The sequence below is a fragment of the Brassica rapa genome, chromosome A05 (genome assembly GCF_000309985.2).
Source record: "Brassica rapa cultivar Chiifu-401-42 chromosome A05, CAAS_Brap_v3.01, whole genome shotgun sequence".
Taxonomy (NCBI): Eukaryota; Viridiplantae; Streptophyta; class Magnoliopsida; order Brassicales; family Brassicaceae; genus Brassica; species Brassica rapa.
Window position 1 is genome coordinate 6968462 of NC_024799.2, and position 20312 is coordinate 6988773.

Here is a 20312-nt window from a genome sequence, read left to right on the forward strand (position 1 = left end):
TTTTTAAATGTGGGAGAAATGAATATTTCGATAAGGTTATGTTATAATAGGTTGTGCTTTGGTTTTGGTTCATGTAATTTATTTTATTCGGGTAGGGTGGTTTAGCAATCTATTTAAATGGTTAAGCATAAATAATAATGTATCCAGTTTGATAATTAGAGTAAAAATCGCTTATATATAGGGTAAAATATCTTGTCACGTATTATCTTTTCTATTAAAAGAGAAGTATCATTTTTATCTACTACAAAATAGTCATACTAAAAGTCTAGGTACATATATTTAAATAATTTTTTTATTGTTTACATTAGTTTATTTAATGTATAAATTTTTTAAATAATTATAAGGATATTAATAGCAAATCCATTTTAACTATAAATTTAAATTTTAGTTTTATGAATAACAAAATCTGTTGAGAAAAAATCTAACAAAATCTTTTTAAAAATTTAAATATTCTTGTAATTAATGCACTGATTAATTTCAAAATTAGTAGTATAATATTATTATAAATTAATTTTAATTAAATTTTTATCATAAACAAAATAATGATTTTTTTGCTAATTTTATAACTTTTATAAGTATATTCTACATTATATTAAAATAGAAGTAATTAATGAATTACATATTAAAATTATGTTTTTTTTGCAGACATATTCAAATTATGTTGAATTGGTAAACCAATATATTTTGAAAAAAAACTTTCAGTAAGATAAATAAATAAAATATTATTCACCGCTTAAAGTGACTAAAATATCATCATCTTTTAAAATGACTAATATTCATAAATTATGTAATAATTTTTACAAAAAAAATAAAATTGTTAACATATGTTAAATTTTAATATTTAGAACTATATATTATCTTTTTAGTTATTTTTAAAATGATAGCAATATATTATCATAAATTATTATATACAAAATAATATAAAATTTTAGATTTATAAATGAAATATTACCCGTACGGGTGTGCGGGTTAAAATCTAGTTATAATATAAAGGAGAAGTCCAAAAAAATAAAAAAGTAATGGGTCCAAACAATTTTTTAAGTAGATTTATTAAAACTTATTTCCATTTAATAGTATTGATGTTTAACAGTTTTGCTTTTAGGACAGCGTCAGGTTCTTCTAGCCACAAGGAGCTAATCCGAATAATCCAATATCCAGACTACATAAACTAAGACAAATTATAAATGATGATCCAATATCCAATACGGTTTTCTCCTCTCTTGTAGATGGATACATTCTGCTTCTCACATAGCCTCAGTGTTTCTTGTTCTTTTGCATCTTCTCAGGTCGAGACGTTGTGGAGGTAAAAGGTCAGATTACTTAATTCTAGGTGTGGTGTTTTTGGTTTGGAATTGGAGACAATAAACTAAAGCTTAGTCTTAATTCTTATAAGTTCTAAGAGCATGTTTATCAGTTTGTCTCTTAGCTTAGGTTTCTTAAAATTATTTTTATTTTTTTTGGCTGATAAAAAAAAATTAAAGAAAAAAAAAAAAAAGATCAATCGCGGACCGCCACGTGTTGTGGGGTCCGCAAAACAGTCTAAGCAACGGAACGAAAACGTCGCTTCTTTTGCATACACAAGCAACGTCTTTTGTGTCTTCTGTGGGGCCCACAAGTTTTTAATTAATTTTTTGGTTATAAAACCAAGGGTAAGCAACCCCTATAAACATGCTCTAATAGATTTATCATTTTCCCCCTTTTTTGATTGTATCATTTGAAATATGTTTGAATTTACAAGTTAATAAGCATTTTCTTCTAGGTCGTACAAGTTTCAACGTTTTGTTGAGATATGTCATCCATGATGTGATGATTCAAAGGCAACAAAACAAAAGGCCAAGGGTAAAAGTGGAAAGTAAAATATAGACCAATAGTAGTCTTTGGCGAGGACTGTTCAAAGCTCTTAACTTTCATCAGTTTCTTTTACCTTTTTCTCTCTCTCTCTCCATAAACTCAAAACTCAAATTTTCTTCAGAGGAGTTGCAAAAGTCTTGACCTTTTTGTCTACTTGTTTCTTTTCTTGTTGTACTTTGCGTTTGTCTGAACAATGGTGAGTTCCTCAACCACGATCTCTGCTTCTTGTGCATCAAAGGGGTCTCCATCTCTTTCACCCCAAAAGAAGATTACGCTTAAGGTCAAGGCCCAACAGGTACCATCTCTCTCTCTCTTTCTCTGCATCTTCAAGCTTTTCTCATGGCTGCTACTATGATAAAAATGTTTATTCTTCATATTTCCAGATATAGTATTTTGCATTTACTCCTATTCTTTTTATCCATCGATCTGACCAAATTTCCCTAGGACAGGAAAATATCTCATCTTTGTTTTTTTTTCTATGCATTAATAATTAAAAAATTGAAAAGTGTTAGAACATCTTCTTTAGAAATCTTAGAAGAAAATGTAAATGTACATTTTTTATTAACAGGATGGAGGAGAGGATATATACAAGATTGGTTATGGTGCACATCTGAAGAAACTAATGGATGCATACTGCACCAAGAGAAACTTAGAGAGAACCACTGTCAGATTCATCTTTCGCTATAAAGAGCTCAAACCGCGTCAGACTCCTGCTCAGGTTTCTTTTTTACCTTCTAATTTTTTTGTTTTTACTTTTTACTAAGTGCTACTGTTAATTAGTAATATTTTGCCGATTTTTTTTCACACAGTTGATGATGGAAGAAGGCGACATCATTGATATTGTTACCGACCAAGGCGGTGGTTAATCTCCCCGGAATCTCTTCATAATGAAGTAATTTTTCAGGCGTTTATAAAAAGGAAGACTTTTAACTTTTAGATCTTCATTATCAAACTCTTGAGTTTCTGGTTTGTAGTTTTTTTTGTTGTTACATCTTAAAGTTTGAACGTTTGGTTGACCGATTGACTTTAGTTCTAAAGATTAATTAATGTTTTTTCCTCTCTCGGTAATTATGGTTTGGTTAGCCTAAAATCTGAGAACCAGAATATCAAGTAAGTTTTTTTCACCGGTATACAATCTAAACCAGAAAAATAATTGAAAAAGAGCAAAAATGAAATGCACCAGCCGGGAATCGAACCCGGGTCTGTACCGTGGCAGGGTACTATTCTACCACTAGACCACTGGTGCTTTTTGAAATAATTTTATCTGGTTTTTTAAAGTTCCAAAATGGAGTTAGGAACTATACTTATCCGCACAGAATCATTGTTGGCTGGAGATTTGGGTCTTACCATGAATAGTTTTGAGTCATGCTCTCTAACCATCACGATCTTGTGGTTTTTGTAGGAATGCAATTTGTGCTATAAGGCAAACTGAATTATAAAACATTTACAATTATTTCTTGTGTCATTTAAAATATGTTCTGAATTTGTAAGTTAATAAACATTTTCGTCTGAGTCCTACAAGTTTCAACGTTTTGTTGGGTTGTGTCATGCGCGATGTGATGATTCAATGACAACAAAACAGAAACCAAGGGTAAAAACGAAATTAGACCAATAGTAGTTTTTGACGAGGATTGTCCAATAATGTCCCAAGGTCATCAACTTTCATCTGTTCCCCCTGCCAACTAGTCACTAGATACTCTTCTAAAGAGCTTCTGAAAGTAGTAGAGTTGCGTTAACTTGCAAAAGTCATCCTTTTTTTGTAAAAGTTTTACTTAGTCTTTTGTCTGAACAATGGTGAGTTCCTCAACAACGATCTCTGTTTCATGTGCCTCAAAGAAGTCTCGATCTCCTAAACCCCAGAAGAAGATTACTGTTAAGGTCAAGACCCAACAGGTCTCCTTCTCTTCTCTCTCTATCTCTCTGTGTATCTTCAAGCTTTTTCATTGCTGGTCTGATAATATATTGTTTTTGTTCTTTATCTTTCCAAAGATAGTCTTTTGCAAGTTTTTGCCTCTGACCCTTTCATTTTTTTTCCACAAACTGTACCAAATTTTTCTTGTTTTTTTTTTGCTCCTTTTTGAAAAATTTCCTAGAAAAAAAAAAAATTCTCATCTTTGCTTTTTCTCCTATACAAATTTTTTTTTGAAGATTTCATTAAGAAAGGGTTACAAATTAAAAAGAAAATGGAAATGTACATTATATCTTAACAGGGTGGAGAAGAGGATGTTTACAAGATTGGTTATGGTACACATCTGAATAAACTAATGCAAGCTTACTGCACCAAGAGGAACTTAGATGAAGGCACTGTCAGATTCATCTTCGGCAAAAAACAGCTCAAACCACGAAGCACTCCTGCTCAGGTTCTTCTTCTCTTTTTTTTTTACCTCACTCTGTTCCCATTTCTATTACTTTCTAATTCTTTTACCTATTTAATTACTGTTATTTAGTATATTCCTGATTTTTTCTCACAGTTGAAGATGAAAGAAGGCGACGTCATTGATATTGTCACCGATCAAGACGGTGCTTAATCTCTCCAGAATTTCTCCATCATTTCCGTATTTGCTCGCATAACAAGGAAGTGATTTTTAGGCTTTCTTTTTTAAGAAAAGAAGAAGACGTTCTTTAACTACTTAGATGTTTCTAAGACAGTTTGAGTTTCCGGTTTGTTGTTTGTTGTTGTTGCGTCTTAAATGTTTTAACATCTTGCTGGGCCAAGTTCTCGATCTACTTAAGAAACTTCGTCAGTTCTTGTTCTAGTCTCCGGTTAGATTGATAAACTAGGACAAAAAGCTGTTAACTTTTGCTCAATATCAAGATACATGTCTGAAAGAGTCATCCTTTATATATTAACCATCTTTTTTTTTGCATTTACAAACTTGTCTGAAAGATTCATGATTCCTCCTATAAATGGGCTCAAGAAGAACTATACTTCGAGCATCATCCACCATGCTTCAAACTCAAGAGCTATACCGATGCGTAGAGCCCGTGTTTATCAGCAATAAGCAAAGAGTATTACTTCCAGTGGCTGACCCAAAAAATAATTTTACATGGATCATAATTCTTAATTATTTTAAATACAAAGATATTTATTTAAAATACGGTAAATCAATTATTTAAACTAAAACACTGCCAACAAATATTTACTATATTAAAGATTAAATTTATCATATTTTAATTTTATAAAAGAAACTTATGTTCAACTGAAATTTTATATACCTAAAAGTAAAAATATTGTGAAATGATTTTCTTTATTTTTAAATATAAATACATAAAATATAAGTTTAAAAAACAATTTTCATTAAAAATATATCTACAAATTAATAAATTATAAGAATCTCAATATTATTAATTTCTAGATTTTATACTATAGTTATTATTAATTTCTAGATTTTATACTATAGTTATTCTTTTGTTTTGAAAGAATTTTAAATTTTATTTGCTTCAAAAAATCTTTGTACAGGTAATTCACTATAACAAGAAACTAATTTTGATTATTGCAACAAACTTCTCCATGAGCCGTCCAAGAAAACTGAACCACTATAACAAGAAAGTGGACAGAACTATACATCTTTTTAATGGCCCAAAGTTAATAAGTTGTCACATCTCTTCAAGTTATGGTATGATAGGTTTCTTAATTACCGTGTATGTAGTTGATAAAAATATTTTAAATAATAATGAAAATATTTACATTATTGTAATTAGAAAATCAAAATCAAAATTAATTTGAACACATTTCCCAGTAACTTATCTCAATGATTTGCGGATCAAATAATAAATTGCATTTTTTTGTGGATCAAATAATAATATGTTTAAACCATATGATGGTGGTCTAGGGATAAACGGACGTTGAGTTGCTTAATCCAGTTTCGAAAGCACTCTGCTACATTCCATCATGTGGCCATGCAAATATAAATTCATTATTTATGACTTATTTGAATATTCTGAGAAAATAGCATCTGTAGCTTACATTTTTCTTTGAAAAATAGTCTAAGTCTTTTGATAGACTCGAAATAACTTCAAGTTAATATATATATGTACATATATATATGCTTCACTTGTGTTTTTATCAAATAATAATTTGCCTTAAAATTACCTCTTTTGTGTGTCAAATAATAGTTTACCTCCATTTTTGTTTTTGTCAAATAATAATTTGATTCCTAATTTGTTTTGTGGATCAACTTGCCTTCCTTTTATTTTATATATCAAATATTCCATCCGTTTCAAAATAATAATTTTTTTTAGAATTTTCACATTTTTAATCAATACTATTAAAACTGAAGGGCTTTTTTTGAGGTATCCTTGGAGTTTTAAAGTATTTACCATTCTATGCCACTGAATTATTTTTAAACTATGATTTCAATTAAATTCTTTTATTTTTTGTTTTGAAATCGCAACAAACTATCTCCTAATTCCGTGTATCTTTTTTTTGTTAATTATTTAGTTAATTAAACATCCCTTATATATTAATTGAGGAACATTTGAAAAGATGTAACCACAATTTTGTATTAATTAAAAGAGGCCCCAGTGCATAGGTGGCACTCAATTAGGTAGTCAATTACATTCAATTGAAAAATAAGTAGGTCCACATTCAATTTTTATATGTTGTTAGATACATAAGTTGGTCAAACTATATGATATAATGATATGATATGCTATTTTCTTTCCTTAAATAAAACCTACGGAATTACCATAAATGACTAATAAATAAATGACAATTAATGATTTTAATAATAAAGATTTGATAACAATTTATATCTCCTTCATCATTTTTTGTTTAATTTTATATTATTAAAATAAATTAAACAATCAAATTAGCTATAAAAGTAAAATTTAGATTTTTTCGTATATGTTATATTTTGAATTTTTAAAAACGACAATAAATGACTAAAACTATTAAAATTATTATGTTAAAAATTAATGATCAATGGTTTAACATTTTTATTATAAGAAGATACACATGATTTTAAAACCATATGAGTAAAAAATATCATTTAATAACAAAATAAATATATATATATAGATAGATTAAACACTATATACCATAAAATTACATAAATATTTTAATATTAAAACTTTCAATGAATTTTCAAGAACATTTATAAATTATAAACTTATTAAAGATTTCAGATTGAAAATTTTGTTATCAATGATTTAAATATTTTGTTATAAAACGATATGAATGATCATAGAACCGTATGATTATAAATTCTTATATAATAAATAACTATACAAAATATACTATTCTTATAAAAATAGGTTGTTTCATCTTAACTTATATTACACTTTTTATTAAACTAACTATCGAATTGATAAATAACGTACCAAAAAATGTTTTGCTCTTTCCTTAAATAAAAGCTACGAAATTACCTAATATGATTAACGTATATGTGAAAATTAATTATTATAAATAATAAATATTTGATAGCAATTTTTTTATCTTAGTTCTTTTTTTTAATTTTATATTATTAAAAGATATTAAAAAAACACATTAAATATATAATAAAACCATTTATATTTTTTCTTATATGTTATATTTTGAATTTTTCAAAACGTCTACAAATTATTAGAAATTTGAAGATCCCACTCTGAAAATTTTGTGATCAATATATTTTTTTTTTGTCATAATAAGTTACAAATGATCATAAAATTGTATTAATATGAACTTTTATTTAATATTATAAGAAGATACACATGATTTTAAAACCATATGAGTAAAAAATATCATTTAATAATAAAACATATATATATATATAGATTAAACTATATACCATAAGATTACATAAATATTTTAATATTAAAACTTTCAATGAATTTTCAAAAACATTTATAAATTATAAACTTATTAAATATTTCACATTGAAAATTTTGTTATAGATGATTTAAATATTCAGTTATAAAATGATATGAATGATCATAGAACTGTATGATTATAAATTCTCATTTAATAAATTACTATATAAAATATACTATTCTTAGAAAAATAGGTTGGTCCATCTTAACTTACATTATATTTTTTATAAACTAACTATTGAATTGATAAATAATCTACCAAATTTTTTTTTTGCACTTTCCTTAATTAGAAGCTACGAAATTACCTAATATGATTAACATATATATGAAAATTAATTATTATGAATAAGAAATATTTGATAACAATTTTGGTATCTTAGTTCTTTTTTTTTAATTTTATATTATTGAAAAATATTAAAAAATCACATTAAATATATAATAAAAACATTTATATTTTTTCTTATATGTTATATTTTGAATTTTTCAAGACGTCTATATATTATTAGAAATTTGAAGATTCTTATTCTGAAAATTTTGTGATCAATAGATTATTTTTTGTTATAATAAGTTACAAATGATTATAAAATATAACGCATATGAATTTTTATTTAATAAATATTCAAACTAAATAATATATATATATATATATATATATATATATATATATATATATATATATATATATATATATAAATACTAATGATTTAAAGCAACAAGATTGGCTTATCAATTTAGTCGTCTAGTTGAAATCTTTCAAAAGTATGTGAAAGACTAAAGTCAAAGTAAATATGGATTTAGAATAGTAGTTATATTTTACTAACCGAAATACCGAAAAAACCGAACCGAACCGAAACCAACCCGATATCCGGATTGAACACCCCTAATCCAAATGATGCCAAACTATTGTTTCATTCTCTAAAATATAATAAAAATAATAACTTAATCCCTCGCAAGGCGCGGGTCTTATCCTAGTGTGTAATTATAGTATATGAAATCCTTTCTATCGGCTATATGAATTAATATATAGTTTTATGGAATGCTTCGATGAAAACAAAGGAATATGCCTTTTGGAATGTTTTATCAAATCTTACATACTAATATGTCACCTCCAACGATTTTAATGAGTGTGCCATTTAACTCCTATATTTTCATAGGTATAAAACTATGTGATCACTATCATTTAATAAAGAGTTTAATAATCCAAAAACGAAAAAAATTCATTCGTCTATATATAATAATTCAGAAGTCTAATCGTTTGTTATACAATTATCTTTTCTATAATCATAACTATGCCTCCACATTCAATTATAATACTAAAGTCTGTTCAGCTATGTGGTTCTTGGTATGAGTTTGGATTTCAAAAAAATTCGAGATATAATAATCCCAAATCAATATATTCACTTTTTATAATTCTTCATTAAACATATTTATAGAAACTATTTAACAAAAAATACTTCTAATCTTAGAAGTATATATAGATTACCAAATCAACATTAGTTTCACCCAAAATCTTACCTTACTGTTCATACAATCTAAACAAATAATTTTTTTAAAAGATTTGATTCCATATTAACAATGTCATAGACAAATATTATGGATAAATAGTTAAGCTTAAGACTTACCAATTATTTTAAAAAGATTATATATTCCGAATTTATAGAGACACCACACCTAATCTACACGCCCTTTTGGTATATATACTACCATCTACACCACCCATTTCTACCAAATCAATACTATAATTTGATTTGATAGTAGAGATCTTTTTTTCCATCTTCTTTATATGTTGTCTATCAAAATATACTGATCTTTCTGGCAACCTTTTTGAACAGGTTTGAATCTATTCAAATGATATTAGAGATCTCTTTTCTAGCCTTTATTTGTCAGTGGATAAAATGATGATTATGTTCAGAATATATAGAAAGGTGTCAGTCAAAGATAAATATTTTTATCTCTGACGGGTCGATACTGAAGCATGTCAGACAGAAGTTAGCCGAAGCCTGTAGAAGCTCATCGGACTGAAAATGTAAATCATCGGTAATGACTTGCAAAACGTTAGTCTATCAGTGAGGTAAACTGAAAATAAATAAAAAATCATAATATTTGTTAGATTATAATAAGACTGAAAGAGCTTTGAACATATTTTCCTGCTATCACCGATGGTCTTCTGTAAATCCAGATGTTCAATTGGAATCATATCGATGACTTGAATGATGGTTATTTGGTTCTCTTAAACATCTTTCAGATGATCCACTTCGACTTATGCAAGTTTGACTCTGTACAATAAACAACCGGATCAGGTCATGGAAAGGTAGAAAACTAAACCAATTTTCTCATAATATAAAGTTTCACTACCCATGCTTTTGAGAATCTTGATTTGCAAGTTGTCGTTGTTATCCACCATTTTATTTTCTTTCAAAGAGCTCACTATTTTTTTTATGAATCAAGGTTGTTGACCGACCAGTGTATGATCGAAGAAATTTTCAAAACCCATCGTTTGACCCATAAATTTAGAGTTGATGAGGCAAATAATCTGGACCAATAAGGTCAGTAACTTATTTGAGTAATTCTAATATTTATTGCAAATCCAACTATTGTTGATGACTAATGATTGGTATTCAAAATCACTGAGGCCAATGCCTTCTATATTATTGTTTCCAAGTTTTGTTTCTTTTATCTCTATGAACATTAAAAGTTTTTCTGATGATAGATTCTCATATAATATTTTTTTGTAAATGTAATAGTGTATACACAATTAAAAATATTGCAATAGCATACTTAACCAGCGATAATAAAAAAATATGATTTATATAATAAACCATCAAGTATTTAAATTATTCTGAATTAAATTGTCCAAAATAAAAATACACTCAATCAGACCACGAGACTAAAATCTATATGGTATAATTTACAAACATAGATATTTGACACACATGTTGAAAAAAAATATTTGACACACATATACATGTAATCATATACCAATTATTTGAAAATACATAATATTATAATTTACAAGTGTTTTGTTTAATAAAATAAAATTTCACAGTTGGAAAATAGGGGAAGATTGTTTGGTAGTTACAACAAATTTCCCTAATTATTTTATCTAAAATTAAAAAAGAGTGGTACTCATGTAAATATTTAGCAAAATCAAGGGGGTGTAAAAAGAGTTGTTGTTGTAATTGTATTGATGCTATAATTGTTGCTTTTTTCTTACGATTTTGTGAATATTATAAACTTATTTTACAAGTTTTTTTTTTTTATTTTACAAGTTTTATTTCCTATAAATAAAATTACCCGGCTCTTATGGGGTTGATTGGTTGTTAATATAGCTTTATATATTTTTTTATTTTAAAAAATAGGCTGTGTGAGTTTTTTCCTTTGGCTTTAATTTTTTTTGTTGTCGATTTATTTTCAAAACACTTAATAAAAACTGTAAAAAATTTAATTTTGAAAGCTAACATATTTTAGTTTCTAACTTTTTTGCTGTAGCTTTACTTTTTTAAAGTAAAACATAATTGCTTTGAAAATATTGCTTTAAAAAGAAAAATGGATGTCCAAAGTACCTATAGCCACAAAACCATAATGGCTTTAAATGAAATTAAGTTCGATTATATAGATATCTATACTATTTAATGTCGGGTATGTTACCATTTTGGGCTAGAAAGAAATATTATGTTCATTAATTATTATTGAAAAAGTGTATATACTGCAAAATGTTTTTCACAGTATATGACGTTCATTTGTTACATCCCTTGAATATAGCAATTTAAATATGATATTTAAGCCATAAATGATTTTATTGAATAAGTTTACAAATAATTAAAAAAAATTAGTGAAAGACCAAATATCCCTTTAGACGAAATTAAATTGTACAAAAGTAATATTATAAGGTATTCTTAGTAAATTCAATCATGTTTTAGTAAGATATATATTATGTAGATAAGAAAACTAATGAGACTGTAGTCATGGACATATTATCCAATATCTCAAAAACAAACTAAAACCGAACCAAAAAAAACTGAAACTAAAACTGGATAAAAATATACAATAATCTGAATGGTTTCTACTTATCTAAACCCAAAGAGCAAAAACCAAACTGAAAATCAACATAATAGTATTAATTTATATATAATATAAATTTTTAAGAAAAATATCCAAAACCCCAAATTACATGAATTATCTGATTTTTTAGTTTTTTTAGGTTTAACTCAGGTTTTTTTGGTGATTTTGGAATTTTTGGCTTTAGACCCAAATAAACACACCCAAATAAACCCAAACTATTTCTAATTCAGTTTACTTCGGGTTTTATGAAAAAAATAAAAAAAACTGACTCGAACTCAACAACACCCGAATCGATCTGATTCGAAAAGTTATGATTTATAAATGGGTCTTAACATCCGAGCCCCAATAACTTGAAAATTGAATTAACCTAACTAACATGAACCTAAATTTTGAATGTCCATCACTATGAGATGTTAAAATAAATTATTCTCAGTTAAATATCTTAAACTCAAATATTAAAACTTATAGATCAGAAAAATTAGTAACTTTTAAATCGAAAATTTAACTAAAATGTTATCCCGCGCTTTCAAAGCGCGGGTCAATATCTAGTAAATATATTAAAACGTAGTTATAAATACATAGGTTTTGTAATTTTATATTTCCTATATTTTTAAACCAGTAAAAAATTTAAAAATGTAATATATAATTTTGAAATTCAAAATTTTTCATTATTAATTGACAAAAATTACATTGAAAATATAAAAAATATATATCTTTTTGAAACAATTTTTTTCTCTAGAACATGAATTTTCTTTAAACGGAGGGTGATAATTTGTCTATCAAATTTTAGAAATCAATAATGTGCATGACATATCTAAGGAACAGAAAGAGCCCTCATCTCTTTAGTTTTCTTTCCTCTTGCATTGACGTCTCTCGAAGATCAATGGAATCCCATCAAAGATGTTAAATAATAATTTGCTTCCTAATTTGTTTGTGGTATCATATAATAATCTAGATTTGGTCAAATAACAACTTGCCTACCTTTTATTTTGTGAATTAAATAAGAATTTGCCAGCCAAATTTCAGAAATCAATAATGTGCATGAATCTCAAAGTACTATAAGAGTCCTCAAAGTCTTTTCATTTTCTTCTACTATAGTTTGAGTTGATAAAGAAAATACACAAAAATAATAACAGTTAAATACACAACCAAATGAATAAGTCAATCTTTTTTGTCCTCTTCTCTCTTATTCTCCTCTCTGTTCACGTGTTTGGATTGACGCCTCTCGAAGATCAATGGATTCCCATCAAAGATGTTAAAGACCCTTACGTTATAGAGATTGGTAAATTTGCGGTCTCAGAGTACGCCAGATTAAACAACCTTCAATTGAAGTTTGTGACGGTTGTTAGCGGTGATATTCAAATAGCCTCCAATTTGAAATATTACAAGCTTATAGTGACGGCTAACAGTGTCGGAAACGGCACGAGCAAAAACTATGAAACAATCGTATGGAAGCTAAAATCAATATCGGAACTCATGGATTTCGAGCCACTATCTTAAAGAATCGTTTGCTATGATGATTTTATATGTAACTGATTTTTTATGTAATAAAACAAGTTAAAAAAAACAATAATAAAATTTTAATATATTTTTTGCAATTTAAATGTTTGAATTCTGGGTTTCAGATTGAATATTTGGCCAATAATCTTCAACAAAGTTTCAGTATCCGTTAATTATTCCAAACATATAATCTACTATATAAATTATGAATTTATGGGTCACAAATCTCTGGAGAGATGAAGATCTATGACTAAATAAATATTCCAAAGTTTATACAAACTGTGAATATTACTTTCCGAAATATTAAAATCTTCATCCTTTTTAAACTCCTAATTCTACTAAAACTTTACTTTCCTTTTTGTTTTTTTTTTAACTAAAAATATTTATATTTTCTGTGCATCTTCTCTGTCTGTTTTGACTCGCTTCCTCTCTCCCTCTCTCTTTGTCCTAGCAGGTTACTCATTATAAATACTTTCGTCGAACTCTCTTTCCCTAGGCTGTGTGGGAACAAGTAAAAAACGAAATTACAAACTCTTTTGTGCTCTCTTTTACAAAACCCTAGATAAGGTTAGATCACAATCTTTTCGTCTTCACCTGAAGCGTTCTCCCATAACCTCTTGATACTTTAAAAAAACATCTATTTATAAAGTAGTAGTAGAAGCATTAGTGTTTAGTGATTTTGATTATTTATAAAGTAAAACGTCTCAAACTCAGCTGTCGTAGACCTCTGGAAGATTTTGACTATATAAAGTTTGGATCTTTTGTTAGGTAGTCTTTAAAGTTTTGATCTTTACTACTTTATTTTGTAAAAAGGCCATTCCTTTACTGTTTAAATTTGTGTTTGTGGTGATAGTTCTCTGTTTGTAGTATCTGCTAAGCTTTGTTTGATTCTGTACAATTGTTAGGAATGGGGAAGCAGTTAAAGAAAGGTCGAGCTCCTCCAGGTGGGAATCAGTTCTCCAAGAAGGTAGCTAAGCAAAGCGCGGAGACAGTGATGGAACAAAGATGTTGTGTGCATTTTGATAAATGCGTTGATTTGAATAAGCTGTTGAAAAAGATGAAAGCTTGTAAGGAAATCAAGTGTGGAGAATGCAAGGAAGGAGTGGACATGAAGAGAAGAAGTGAAGGGAAAGTTAGTAGCTTTTCTTGTGATGCTGCTAAGAGAGCTGTTTGGCTTTGCTTGGAGTGTGGCCGTTATTGCTGTGGAGGTGTTGGTTTGCCAACTGAACCTCAGAGTCATGTCATGCATCACATCAAGATGACGTGTCACCGTCTTGTGATTCAGTGTGAAAACACTCGGTTGAGATGGTGTTTCGCTTGCCAGTCACTGCTCCCTTTTGAGAAGGAAGTGAATGGTGAGAGGAAAGATTTGTTATTGGAAGCTGTGAAGCTGATTAAAGAACGTTCGTCAAAGATTTGCTCTGGTGAAGCTGAGGCTGAAGAAGATTCACGTTCAAGTAGTAGTATCTCTGGTGAGATCAGAGGTTCTGGTTATGGTGTAAGAGGTTTAGTTAACCTTGGGAACACATGTTTCTTTAACTCTGTGTTGCAGAACCTTCTTTCTTTGGATCGGTTACGTGACCGCTTGTTTAAAGAGGATCAGTCTTGTGGCGGGCCTCTTGTTTCCTCCCTGAAGAAGCTGTTCACAGAAGCAACATCAGAAGCAGGCTTGTTCAATAGTGTGATAAACCCATGGGACTTTTTTGGTTCTTTATGTTCTAAGGCTCCTCAGTTTAGAGGGTATCAGCAGCATGACAGTCACGAGCTGCTAAGGTGTCTGTTGGATGGTTTGAGCATGGAAGAATCGAGCTTGAGAAAGAAGCATGATGCTGATGAGAGTGAGAAACCTACTCTGGTAGATTATGTGTTCGGTGGTGAAGTTTCAAGCACCATCTCTTGTTTGGAATGTGGACATTCCTCAAAGGTTTATGAACCCTTTTTGGATCTCTCTTTACCTGTTCCCTCCAAGAAACAAACACTCTCTCAGGAAGAGAGAAGTAAACTTTCACCACCAACAAAGGTCCTTGAGAATGTGGCAGACAGCAAAGATTCATCAGAACCTGTGTCAACTATGACCTTTGACAATAATCAGGTCCCTGAAATTATTGTAACACAAAAGGATATGGAAGAAGTTGGTAGTTTTTTGTGTGAATCTTTTGGAATAGAAGTCTCTCACAATGAGACCGATCTGGTTTCTCAAGGTGGTGTTAGTGATAATGAAGACAGAAGTGCAAAACGAAAAGATAAAGAGCCTATTATGCAGTGTAGTAAAGACACAGCCTTAAATGGGATTGATGAGGCTCAAGTATGGGGCTATCCTGATTTAGAGCAGAGTTCTTCATCTGCAAATCCCTTGGCTGATGAAGAGGTTCCTTTGCTGGTTGTAGATTCTCAAGTTATGAATATGCCTTATAAAGATGATAAAGCAGTTGCAGAAGGTAAGGGTGCGAAGCAGGCTTGTTCAATAGTTAGACAGACTTTTGAAAGTAGCACAGAAACGCTGATGCATGATAATGACAGAAGTGCAAAACCAGATAAAGAGGCTATGCAGTGTAGTAAAGACACAGCTTCAAGTGAGATTTCAGCAGAGATTGATGAGGCTCAAGTATGGGGCTATCCTGATATAGGGCATAGCTTTTCATTTGCAAAGCCATGCGCTGATGAAGAGGTTCCTTTGTTGGTAGCAGACTCTCAAGGTGGTGTTAGTGTAAATGACGAGGGAAGTGCAAAACAAAAAGATAAAGAGGCTATTATGCAGTGTAGTAAAGACACAGCTTCAAGTGGGATTGATGAGGCTCAAGTATGGGGTTATCCTGCAAATCCCTTGGCTAATGAAGAGCTTCCTTTGCTGGTTGTAGATTCTCAAGTTATGAATATGCCTTATAAAGATGACATATCCTATGATGATAAAACAGCTGCAGAAGGCAAGGGTGAGAAGCAGGCTTGTTCAATAGTTAGACAGACTTTTGAAAGTAGCACAGAAACGCTGATGCATGATAATGATGGAAGTGCGAAACCAGATAAAGAGGATGCACAAGCTATGCAGTGCAGTAAAGAGACAGCTTCAAGTGAGATTTCAGAAGAGATTGATATAGGGCATAGCTCTTCATCTGCAAAGCCATGCGCTGATGAAGAGGTTCCTTTGCTGGTAGCAGACTCTCAAGTTCTGTATATGCCTTATAAAGATGATAAAACAGTTGCAGAAGACAAGGGTGAGACTTCCTCGTCGTATGTGAGCGGCCACCATGACCAAACCGTAGATTATGTTGACTTTAGCTGGTTTTTTAAAGAGCCTGACGTCTCTTGTGATGATAAAACAGTTAGGGAGTGTGAGGATGAAGTTTCCTCTTCACTAGTGAGCAGCCACCATGGAAAAACCGTTGATTATGCTGTCCTTAACGAGCCTGACGTCTCCTGTAATGATAAAACAGTTAAGGAACGTGAGGGTGAAGTTACCTCGTCACTAGTGAGCAGCCACCATGGAAAAACCGTTGATTATGCTGTCCTTAACGAGCCTGACGTCTCCTGTGGTGATAAAACAGTCAAGGAATGTGAAGGTGAAGCTCCCTCGTCATTTGTGAGCAGCCACCATGGACAAAAGATAGATAATGCTGACTATTACTGGTTTTTCGAAGAGCCTGAGGTATCTAAAGGACCAGCTTTTGGACCACCAACTAAAGCTGAAGTTTCTGAAGCTGGTTTCATGGGTGTCAGCTGCAACTCTGATGCTGAAGTAGTGCTTGATGATTCGGATTCACCTGTCTCTGTAGACACCTGTTTGGCTATGTTCACCAAGCCTGAGATTTTGTCAGAAGACAATGCTTGGCATTGTGAGAACTGTTCGAAAAACCTAAAACTCCAACGGTTGAGAGAAAAGAGAGAAAGATTTGGCTATGGATGGGTGTATGATAATGGTTTTGATGAGTGCAGAGATGATATATTCAACCAATCCTTTATAGATTTCAATAACTGGGATACCATATATGATGATGAGGCAGTAGATTCAGAGGAAGTGGTTGTAAGAAGAGCTGCAATTAAAAGGGTACAAGTAAACAAGGCACCACCTGTCTTGACCATTCATCTCAAAAGGTTTAGCCAAGACGCCCAAGGCAGGCTAAGCAAGTTACGTGGCCATGTTGCTTTCAGTGAGTTTATCGATCTTGGCCTATATATGGATATGGACTCTAGGTAAATGCATGCCCATTCTTTCTTCTCTAGAGACTTTAATAAGAAAGCAGACTCTCTCTTCCTAACTTTCTCATCTCTCTCTTTTGTAGGCAGGACGAAGAAGACCAGCCGGTTTACATGTTGGCAGGGTTAGTGGAGCATTCCGGGACAATGAGGAGAGGTCACTATGTTGCGTACATTAGAGGAGACGATAAGGAGAGGAGAGACTCATCCGTTTGGTATCGTGCAAGCGATTCTTTTGTAAGACAGGTTTCTTTTGAAGAAGTTCTTCCTTCTGAGGCGTATATCTTATTCTACCAACGTATCTGAGAACTCGCAGCAGGCCAGTATCTTTTGATGTTCTTCATTCACAGTTTGTGCTGGTGAACAGAAGAAGAAATAGAACAGAGAGAGTAATAGTTTTTTGTTTTTATTTTCTTGACTACAGTTTTTATCACTGAGATTTTCTTTTAACATGTAATTGAGTTATTAAATTATATTATAAACTTGGCCTTGTTTGAAAGTTTGATTATAGACTTCGTTATTTATACAAACTTTAATAATCTTCAAAGTATGCTTATGCTCCATCGAACTAAATCTTAGCAGCGGTTCCTTGAACGTCAAGCGATAGTGATTAAAAGAGAAGAAACATAGGGACCAACAATTGATTTCGGTCAAGTATCGATTACGGATGTTGGTGTCGTTAGGTAGGTCCTCAACGAACAATGGCTTGTCACTTAAAGAGAAAAAAAAACTGCTGAAATTAGGAGACAAATAGAAGTTGTGAGGCAATTTAGGCATTTAAGCTCCTGTAGGTGTTTAAGTAGCACAAAATACATTCTAATGTAATATTAATTCGAAAAGTGCATTTAAATGTAAATCTCTCTTTATATATATATTATTTTTTTGCTAAAAATCTCTCTCTTTGGCGAAACGAAACAAAGTTGATTCCTTATACAAGAACCACCTTGGGAGAATTAAGTCAACATAAACCATAGTAGAAGGTTGATTTTTAACACCTTGTGCCAGCTTGTCTGCCATTGTGTCTTCTTCTCTCGGAATATGCTGAATAGTAAAAGGATGAAAAAAATCTTTACATCACAGAAACTCTTCCATGTGTATAGTGAAGGTCGTCCATTCTGTTGGTGTATAGACACCATCTTTATTTAGTTTACATGGCAGAAACTCTTAAAAATCTCTCTTTATATTGCATTATCAGTTTCACTTAGGTAACTTTATTTACCTATCTCAAATAGGGTACTGATCTTTGGTCTGGGCTGGAGATCAGAGGAAACTTGCATTGCTTCTACCTACGCTGTTTTGAGAATTGACCGTCATGTTGTTAGATATTCCATAGGGGTGTGGGGGCGGGGATTGTTAGAGTGACTGTATAAGTACCTAGCAAAATACATGTACGTAGACATAAAGGTACAGATCGAGTGCTTATAGAACATAGGGTGATAGAGACCGGGTATATGATTCGTTATAGATATGATAAATTAACCAAAAAAGCATTGAATACAATATAATTTAATTGTTGGTGATATCAAAGGGATATATTCTTAGGGTTATAGTTGACAAAAAAAAAAATATTCTTAGGGTTATCAGGTGAACATACAAAACGCGTCGCATCAGATATGACACATCACATCTGATGATATTCGGTTTTGCTCGAAATATTGGTTAAACCCGATCTAAAAGAGTATCTATTAATAATAGCAATTTCAATTAATTTTAAGATTTCTGTGTTATTATAAGAATCTCAATTCTTATTAAAAGTTGTGTTTGTTCATTAAAGTGACTTTTGATTAAAGATTATATATCTTCAAGATGAAATTATTGTAAAAGTTTATAAATAAATACTATATTGTGTCTTTTGATCATAAAAAAATATTAATTAATTTTTTGTTTAAAAAGTTATATATTACCATTATAAAAGTGCTATTTTAAATAACAAATTAAAATACGAAATGTTGTAATTACATTTATTGGAATATTTTCATTCTTTTATTTTAAATGTAATAGTTTTGAAAGTTGTATATTTTCATAAGAAATAGATGCAATTTATCTTATATATTAAAACAGAAGTCACAACCTTGATTCATATGTGATATTTAAAAAAATAGACTCTCACTAGAAATCAGTTATGATTCATTTGTTCCTACTAATATGACTTAATAATATATCATTCCTAATATAACAATCGACTCCTATAAAACCGGATTGGTTAACAAACACATATTTGATTCCTTAATAAATTATACATAGTAGTAATATAAACCATTGTATAGTTCAAAATACTGAACCGATTTAAATAATTTAACCAATATATATATATATAATGAGTTGTATTAAAATAGTAATTATGACTTCTTTCATGTGTGATTTTTTAATTTGAACCATTTAAAAAATATTAAATGTATTTTATTAATATTAATAATATATATAATCTTTGAACTACTTTGGGTAAATTACATGTTTACCACTTTCATGGTACCACTTTTCATTTTTACCACCACTAATGAGACATTTTCAAAAATACCTTCTTCATTAATTGGCAAAAGACTCTTGTGTCCTTGTTATTTATATATATAATAAATCATTATTTAAATAAAAATTAACAATTAAAATTAAAAAATTTAAAAAAAAATTAAAAAAATTAAAAAAAATTAAAAAATAAAAAGTAAAAAAAAATGTAAATTTTTTTTATGTTTTCGAATTATACATTTTCAAATTCAAACTTTTTTATAAAAAAAAATTTTGATTTTTTTTTCGAATTTTTTTTTTATTTTTTTTTCAAATTTCTTTTTGAAAAGCGAAAATTATGTTTGAAACTATTTTTTTTAATTTTTATATATTTTTTATGTATTTTAATATTTATTAGAATCATAAATTTCACATTCCAAAAACCATACACCACCCCTCAACTCTAAACCCTAAGT

The 20312-nt window shown here is 29.8% G+C and overlaps 4 protein-coding genes and 1 non-coding gene across 5 annotated transcripts; 4 read left to right on the forward strand and 1 right to left on the reverse strand.

Annotated features, from left to right (window-relative positions):
* Positions 1-514: 514 nt before the first annotated feature.
* LOC103867608 (small ubiquitin-related modifier 5) lies at positions 515-2919 on the forward strand. Its single transcript, XM_009145686.3, has 3 exons — positions 515-2146; positions 2420-2569; positions 2661-2919. Exons 1-3 carry the CDS (start codon positions 2045-2047, stop codon positions 2715-2717), a joined length of 309 nt encoding a protein of 102 aa, XP_009143934.1. The 5' UTR covers positions 515-2044; the 3' UTR covers positions 2718-2919.
* A 107-nt stretch (positions 2920-3026) lies between these two features.
* Positions 3027-3097, reverse strand: TRNAG-GCC. Its single transcript has one exon. It is a non-coding gene; the product is annotated as a tRNA-Gly (tRNA).
* Positions 3098-3167: 70 nt separating this feature from the next.
* Positions 3168-4718, forward strand: LOC103867607 (small ubiquitin-related modifier 5). The gene is made up of 3 exons (XM_009145685.3): positions 3168-3744; positions 4062-4211; positions 4323-4718. Exons 1-3 carry the CDS (start codon positions 3643-3645, stop codon positions 4377-4379), a joined length of 309 nt encoding a protein of 102 aa, XP_009143933.1. The 5' UTR covers positions 3168-3642; the 3' UTR covers positions 4380-4718.
* Positions 4719-8438: 3720 nt separating this feature from the next.
* LOC103867606 (ubiquitin carboxyl-terminal hydrolase 2) lies at positions 8439-19697 on the forward strand. Its single transcript, XM_009145682.2, has 3 exons — positions 8439-13770; positions 14109-17391; positions 17481-19697. Exons 2-3 carry the CDS (start codon positions 14111-14113, stop codon positions 17698-17700), a joined length of 3501 nt encoding a protein of 1166 aa, XP_009143930.1. The 5' UTR covers positions 8439-13770; positions 14109-14110; the 3' UTR covers positions 17701-19697.
* Positions 12856-13203, forward strand: LOC103867832 (cysteine proteinase inhibitor 5-like). The gene has a single exon (XM_009145918.1). It carries the CDS (start codon positions 12856-12858, stop codon positions 13201-13203), a length of 348 nt encoding a protein of 115 aa, XP_009144166.1.
* Positions 19698-20312: the final 615 nt, after the last annotated feature.